This window comes from Lepidochelys kempii, chromosome 26 (assembly GCF_965140285.1).
Source record: "Lepidochelys kempii isolate rLepKem1 chromosome 26, rLepKem1.hap1, whole genome shotgun sequence".
Classification (NCBI taxonomy): domain Eukaryota; kingdom Metazoa; phylum Chordata; order Testudines; family Cheloniidae; genus Lepidochelys; species Lepidochelys kempii.
Window position 1 is genome coordinate 6125845 of NC_136405.1, and position 7663 is coordinate 6133507.

The window sequence follows — 7663 nt, forward strand, 5'->3', positions numbered from 1 at the left end:
CCGCAGGACAGCCTCAGACCCCTCCCTCACGGCCCTCCCTGTGTCTTCCCACCCCCAGGTGTGTCCAGGAGAACCCAGAAATTCGGCACCTTCCCAGGCAATTACGTTGCTCCTGTGTAACATCCCCCTGCCCCGCACCCCAGCACGAGCCAAGAGGAAGCTGCAGCTGCGACTCAGGCTCCTGCAACCGACCCAGAGCCGGCGCCGCACTCTGAGACAAGGCGAGGAACCAGGAGATGGGGATCGGGCCCAGCTCCCACGGACATTCCCAGCAGGACCCTTTTGGTGGCTGCTGCTGGGGAGCTCGGCACTGGGACGGGCACCTGCCTCTCCTAGTAGGACCTCACTTCCCTGTCCCAGTCACTCAGCTCAGCTTCCAGCACTGCCTCTTGGGGCTCAGGACCAGTCCCTCTCCTTCCCCTGCCCGTGGGGCTCCCTCTAATGGGGACCAGTCCCTGTCCTTGCCCTTCCCCGTATGGGGCTCCCTCTAACGGGGACCAATCCCCCAGCCTTACTGCCCATGGTGCTCCCTCTAACGGGGACCAGTCCCTGTCCTTCCCCCACCCCCGTGGGGCTCCCTCTAACGGGGACCAATCCCCCAGCCTTACCCCTCATGGGGCTCCCTCTAGTGGGGACCAGTCCCTGTCCTTCCCCCTCCCCCCGTGGGGCTCCCTCTAACATGGACCAATCCCCCAGCCTTACTCCCCGTGGGGCTCCCTCTAACGGGGACCAATCCCCCAGCCTTACCACCCATGGTGCTCCCTCTAAAGGGGACCAGTCCCTGTCCTTCCCTTCCCCCCCTCCGTGGGGCTCCCTCTAACATGGACCAATCCCCCAGTCTTACCTCTCGTGGGGCTTCCTCTAATGGGGACCAGTCCCTGTCCTTCCACCCTCCACCCCGTGAGGCTCCCTCTAACAGGGACCAGTCCCTGTCCTTCCCCACACACCACTGTGGGGCTACCTCTAACATGGACCAGTCCCCCAGCCTTACCCCTTGTGGGGCTCCCTCTAACGGGGACCAGTCCCTGTCTTCCCCTTCCCCCCCCCGTGGGGCTCCCTCTAATGGGGACTAGTCCCTGTCTTCCCCCTCCCCCCCCGTGGGGCTCCCTCTAATGGGGACTAGTCCCTGACCTTCCCTCCCCACTGTGGGGCTCCCTCTAACGAGGGACCAATCCCCCAGCCTTACCCCCCGTGGGGCTCCTTCTAATAACCAGTCCCTGACCTTACCCCCACATGGGGCTCCCTCTAACATGGACCAATCCCCTAGCCTTATCCCTAGGGCTCCCTGCTCCCCCATGGGGCTCCCTCTGATGTGGACCAGTCCCCCATCCCTGCCCCCAGGGCTCTCCTGTGCCCGCCTGATCGGTATCTCCCAGTCTGTGCCTCACTGCAGAAGGTGTCTGCATCCTGCGGGAAGAGACTGTTAGTCCTTTTTCTCCAGCTGAACCCCAAAGCGGGACGCTCCTTTCTCCCTGGGGAGGCACAGAGCGCTATATCTGCCCCCCCCCCGACCTCTGGAGGGAAGCGGACACTGAGCCTGCCCTCTGCATCTCCATGGACCCAGCGCGTTGTGCTGAACCCTGTGCGTGCATGCGGCTGACCTTAGCCTCGGCAAGGTCGCTGTCCTCTCCGGTGCTCCTGCCATGTGGGGGGGGATGCGGGGAGGGCAGACTCCTCGAAGCTGCCTGGAAAGGGCCGGCTCACGTACCCGGAAACCTGATCTGCTTGTCCTCTGTTATTAAAGATCAGCCTCACCCCATGCGAAGGCCCCGCCTGGTGATCGCAGGGACGGGCAGGGATCCGCGCAGCAGGGCAAAGGGCGGCTTGTGGTGGAGACGCCCTTGTTGCCAATGCCAGGATGCACCGAGTGTGCTAGACCTTCTCTGAGCAGCAGGCAGTGCCCCAGCTAGGATCCCTGTGCTCCCCTTGCCCTCACGCTGAGTGCAGTCACTTCGGTTCTGTACCAGCTAGGTGGCTCGCTGGTCACCCCGTGCTGGGCACCCCCTAAAGCATCTCTTCACACTCGGGGTGGCGATGGCAGACTATGACCCCTTCGGACCTGCTCAGGCCAAGCATGAATACATAAAAGGGTGTTACAAAGAGGAGGGAGAAAAATTGTTCTCCTTGTCCTCTGAGGATAGGACAAGAAGCAATGGGCTTAAACTGCAACCAGGGTGGTTTAGGTTGGACATTAGGAAAAACTTCTTAACTGTCAGGGGGGTTAAGCACTGGAATAAATTGCCCAGGGAGGTTGTGGAATCTCCGTTATTGGAGATTTTTAAGAGCAGGTTAGACAAACACCCGTCAGGGACGGTGTGACTGGGGTCCTAGTGGGGAGCTAGCTATGGTCACTCAGTTAGGGTGAACTGCAAAGAATGGGGCAGACAGACCCCATAAAGCTGGTGTACATTCCCATACTTAGATTTACCAAGCTAGATAAAACAGCTTCTTTATTACCTCACTGGTTACTCAGAAGTCCAGACAACACAGTTCCCTTAAAATGATCCAACCTCAGGCCTCCATCCAGGTACCCACTGTCACAGAGTCCCTGGGCGATGCTTTGGAACTGCTCCCCGTGAAGCCAGTCAGGATTCTGGGGTGGTCGCCTTCCTGTGAGCAGCCTGTCTTCAGGACACAGCTTCCACCTTCCTGGGTCTGACCTTGGAGCTTTCAGCATCCTTTGCCCCTCTGTGCGCTTCCCACAGCGAGTCCGCTCAGGCGGGGCTCCTGGGGAAGCCAGAGGGTCCTGCACCCCAACTTCGCAGTCAGACGTGACTCTCAGCCAGCCAGTAAAACAGAGGTTTATTAGACGACAGGAACATGGTCTAACACAGAGCTTGTAGGTGCAGAGAACAGGACCCCTCAGCTGGGTCCATTTTAGGCAGTGAGCCAGACAACCACGTCTGCCCTTCACTCCATGTCTCCAGCCAGCCCCAAACTGAAACTCCCTCCAGCCCCTCCTCCCCTGGGCTTTGTTCCTTTCCCCAGGCCAGGAGGTCACCTGATTCCTGGCCATCAGTTGCCAGGAAACAGGGTGTTGGCCATTCTCTGTGTCCAGACCCCTGCACACACCTGCCCTCTAGGGCTCTGCAATGATCATACACCCTTACCCCACTACCTAGATACTTAAGAACTGCCTAGGGGAAACTGAGGCACCCCCACACTATTCAGAGGAAACATTAAGAACAGTCCCACTTCGTCACACCCACATCAAATATGATGAAAATTTCTGTAAATCTTATTTCATCATATAAAAGAAAAGGTTCTCCCAGTCCCAAAGGATCGGACATGTCACCTCCCAGGTTAACAAATGTTTCAGATCTTACCCAAATATGCGCCTCATGCAATTCTTATTAACGAAACTAAACTTTATTAAAAAACAAGAGAGAGAGAGAGTATGGTTAAAAGATCAGTATACATACAGACATGAGTTCAATTCATTGAGGTTCAGATTCGTAGCAGAGATGTTTCAGAGTAACAGCCGTGTTAGTCTGTATTCGCAAAAAGAAAAGGAGTACGGGTGGCACCTTAGAGACTAACCAATTTATTTGAAAATCTGATGAAGTGAGCTGTAGTTCACGAAAGCTCATGCTCAAATAAATTGGTTAGTCTCTAAGGTGCCACAAGTCCTCCTTTTCCTGTAGCAGAGATGGTGAGCTTTGTAGTTGCAAAGAGTTCTTTCAGAAATAGTTCATAGGTTATAGTCCAATGTCCAAATCTCATATTCAGGGCATACCAGCATAACTGGGACCCCAGTCTTGCGACTCAAATTTCCCCCGATGAAGCCTAAGCTGACAGAATCAGGACCCAAGGATCTTTTATATAATTACAGGTTTCAGAGTAACAGCCGTGTTAGTCTGTATTCGCAAAAAGAAAAGGAGTACGGGTGGCACCTTAGAGACTAACCAATTTATTTGAGCATGAAGTGAGCTGTAGCTCACGAAAGCTCTCAGATAAATTGGTTAGTCTCTAAGGTGCCACAAGTACTCCTTTTCTTTTTATATAATTACATGTCTTTTGACAAGGTGGGAGTTCAAAAGTTAATTAGGATGACTTTGGAGGAGGTCCATCACCGGTACTTATCTATAGAATTAACATAAGGCAATTTGCTTGTTCCTCCACCATTCACAGATTATTTGCTATACATTTCAAAGAGAGACGAATACCGATATCCCGTGTTTACAATTCATTTAAATGCTAGGATGTTCTTTTGACCTCTGAATTATTAGAATACAGCATAGATAGGGACTGTTGATTACATTGGCGACCCTACTCATACATATGTAAAAACACAAACATTATCTCCCCACATGTCTTTTGAGGGTTACAGATGGTCTAGATAATACTTAGTCCTGTCCTGAGTGCAGGGCACTGGACTGGATGACCTCTTGAGGTCCCTTTCAATCCTACAATTCTGTGAGCTCCAGGAGGTTATTTAGTGACCAAAGGGCTGCTGACATGTTACAAGAGAAGTGGCTGCTCCGAGCTGGGGCAGATGGGATTCAGGAGCCTCCGGCTGCTCCCTCACAGACACTCATCCAGGGCAGCATCCCGGCCTCAGTTGTGCGGGACCAGCCTATGGCTGCCCTGGAATCTCTTGTAATGACTCTGGTGGTCAAGGGTGGTGATTCAACAGGGCCGGGCTCAACCCAGGGACCAGGACAATATCGGCCCAATATTTGTACCACTCCTTTCCAGCCCTGGCCTCCTTGAGCTTCCTCTCCCTGAGCTCGCAGGGTGCAGATCCAGCTGGGGGTCTCAGCGGTTTGGGCCGCACAGGCCATTACACTGACCCATCCTAGGGGCAGCGCTAGGATCCACAGACAGGATTCCTGGACAGTAGTATCTCCAGGCACTGAGAGAAGGCTCTGAGTTTCCCCAGCTGGAACATAGCTGGCCCTCGCTAGGAACAAGGGTGGCTGCAAACTTCCTCCATTTAATACACGTGAAAGGGGGGCCCTGGGTTCCAGGCAGGCTCCCAGCACCCCAGTGAATAAAGTCTGAGCAGGGCTGGACACACTGGCAGCCGCCTTTTGCTCTGATTCACTCACCAGGAAACCCCACTGAATCAATGGGAGTGCGCAGGGTGCCCATTGGCCCAGTAGCTGTGTATAGGGGGAGGGATCCGGGTGGGTGGTCCTCAGGTCAGCACCCAGGCAGGAGGGGCTGTAATTACAAGTTCCACATCAGCCCTTCTGCACTGCGTGGCTGCAGAATAGAGTCACGGGGCAGTGCTATTTACCTGCTGAGGGCCCGCGCTGGAGGGGACAGCGTTGGGATACAAGCAGCAGGTGGGTGACTGAGATTCCCCAGAGCCAGAGGGTCAAATCCTGGGAGCGCTTTGTTCCCCATCAGAAGGAGCTAACCCATGGGCCAGGCCGTTTATTAGGTGTGGAACTTTAAGCCCAGGTTCTGTCTGCCCTGTCTTCCCATTAAAGCGTCCAAGGCATTTCCCTGACAGGCTGGAGTTTGCCTTTGGCTGAGATTTCCCCTCACACAGCGGCTGTGCTGTGTTGCAAGGCCACCACCTTAGAGGTGGCTGCATTTCCATGGAGCTGTGCCGGGAGGGTGTCAGGATTTGCGGACTCGAGGTTGTCTTGGGGCTGCCAGCAGGAGGGAATCGCTGAGCTATTGTAACAAGCCTCCAAACAAACTGTCCCTCTGCAGTGTGCTACAGAGCTTCGCAGCAGCAGCATGCGCAGAACTCAGCTCTCCCTGCTCGAAATCACAGGCCCCTGCCACTTGAGCTAAAGGAGAGTCTCCATCAGCTGCCAGCAGTGTAGTACCTATGCCACACAGATGAGCACTTCTGATTCCATCCAGTAGATGGCACGCACGCACAGTCAATTAATGGTATCAGATCCTACAGAGCATCCCTCAGCCTGCCACCACCCCAATGCGGGGCGAGGAGCTACAGTGGGGAGGAAGGGGGAGAGAAATAACACAATCAGTTATCAATGAGACGAGGCACAGTTTCTTAGCACAGACAACATTGCCTGTGACCCTGGTGTTGCAAGCTGGCTCTTCCAAGGTAATGAATGCCGGTCTGTGAGGCCTGTGTGGGGACAGTGTCTACAGAGGAGAAACAGGAAGGGGGGAAAGGATTGTGTGAGCCTCTGAGGCCCCTATACAATCTCCTTTCTGTTGTCCTGCCCCCACTTGCACCCCCTCGTAGATCGTAAAGACAGCAGGAGCCATTCTCATGACCAGCCAGTCTGAGCTGCCTCCTGCCGGCTGGCCGGAGAATACCATCCAGTGATTCCTGCCTGCAGCCGGCCACCTGAGCTAGAGCAGAGCTCTTAAAGAGAAAAGGAGGACTTGTGGCACCTTAGAGACTAACCAATTTATTTGAGCATGAGCTTTCGTGAGCTACAGCTCACTTCACGAACGCTCATGCTCAAATAAATTGGTTAGTCTCTAAGGTGCCACAAGTCCTCCTTTTCTTTTTGCGAATACAGACTAACACGGCTGTTACTCTGAAACCTCTTAGAGAGAGACGTCCATCCTCTTGTTGGGGACGGGGAATCCCTGGGCAGCCCATGCCAGCTGCTAACCACCCACCCCATCAGACAGGTGCCTTGGTGCCACTGTGACTGTCTCTCTTCCAGAGGCAGCCTGATAGGCCCCATGACTTCCCCTTGTTCTCACTGCTCGCCTCAGCTGAGTTTGGTTCCTCTCCGGCGCTGAGGCCGGAGTGTGTGTGTGACGGTCATTCTCTGCTCTGGCCACTCTTGCCATTGGGTCACGTTTCCAAGAGCCGCTAGGACACAGGGGCGCCTGCGGGCTGTCCCCAGGAGCCAGGGTTCTCTGCTCGGTGTCCCCCTCTGGATCCCTAGTTTTGCACCTTTGACCTTCACTCCTGACCCTGTTCTTTCTTAGTTGTCCCCCGCGCTGATTTGGATCCCGGGTGCAGTGGTCCCTCCTGCACGGCTGGGGGAGGGGCCTTTAGAAGCAGAGGGGCTTGCACCGCCTGCCTCCCAGAACTTTCCAATAAGGCCCGTAGGAGTGATTTAGGCCCAGGTTGGCAAGGGTAGTTAGGGGCTTAACTTCAGGCAGGCATTGTGGCCAAGTGGCTAGAGCCCTGCACTGGGACTTGGGAGACCTCGCTTCTATTCCTAACCTGGCTACTGGGTAATCCCAGGCAAGTCACTTTCCTGCTCTCTGCCTCAGTTTCCCCATCTGTAAAATGGGGATGACATAGCGCTTCTTGGGAATGAGGGACAGGGGATGGATCACTTGATGGTGACCTGTTCTGTTCATTCCCTCTGGTGCACCTGGCACTGCCCGCTGTCAGGAGACAGGATCCTGGCCGAGATGGACCTTTGGTCTGACCCAGTAGGGCTGTTCTTATGGATGTTAGTGGGAGTTGGGTCCCCGCAAACCTCTGGGCTTCAGGCCCTGTGGGGACATGGGGGGCCCTCGTTGCCTGAGTCACTGTTGCCAATGGGATGCGAGCTGCTGGGGCGTGTGCAAGCGGCCCGCTGCCCGGCTCCGGAGAGCCTCTGTGCCTGGGATCCACCCAAGGGACCGCGGGCGTCCCAGCCGGGCGGCAGGGGCGGGGCTGCGCCGCCAGGTGGCGCCGCTGGGCCGGCTCCAATTGTCTCATTAGCCGAGCGGGCGGCCCCTGGCCACGGGGCGGGAGGAGGCTGCTAGCGCCGGGCCG

At 55.6% G+C, this 7663-nt stretch overlaps 1 protein-coding gene across 6 annotated transcripts in view; it reads left to right on the forward strand.

Annotated features, from left to right (window-relative positions):
* SORBS3 (sorbin and SH3 domain containing 3) overlaps positions 1 to 1759 on the forward strand; it is a 37060-nt gene extending 35301 nt beyond the window's left edge. For all 6 annotated transcript variants that reach the window (XM_073324825.2, XM_073324828.2, XM_073324827.2 and 3 more), the window contains one exon: positions 59 to 1759. In XM_073324825.2, coding sequence (XP_073180926.2) covers positions 59 to 120 — 62 coding nt within the window. In that variant the 3' untranslated portion in view covers positions 121 to 1759. The remainder of the gene's footprint in view (positions 1 to 58) is intronic.
* The last annotated feature ends 5904 nt before the right edge of the window (positions 1760 to 7663 follow it).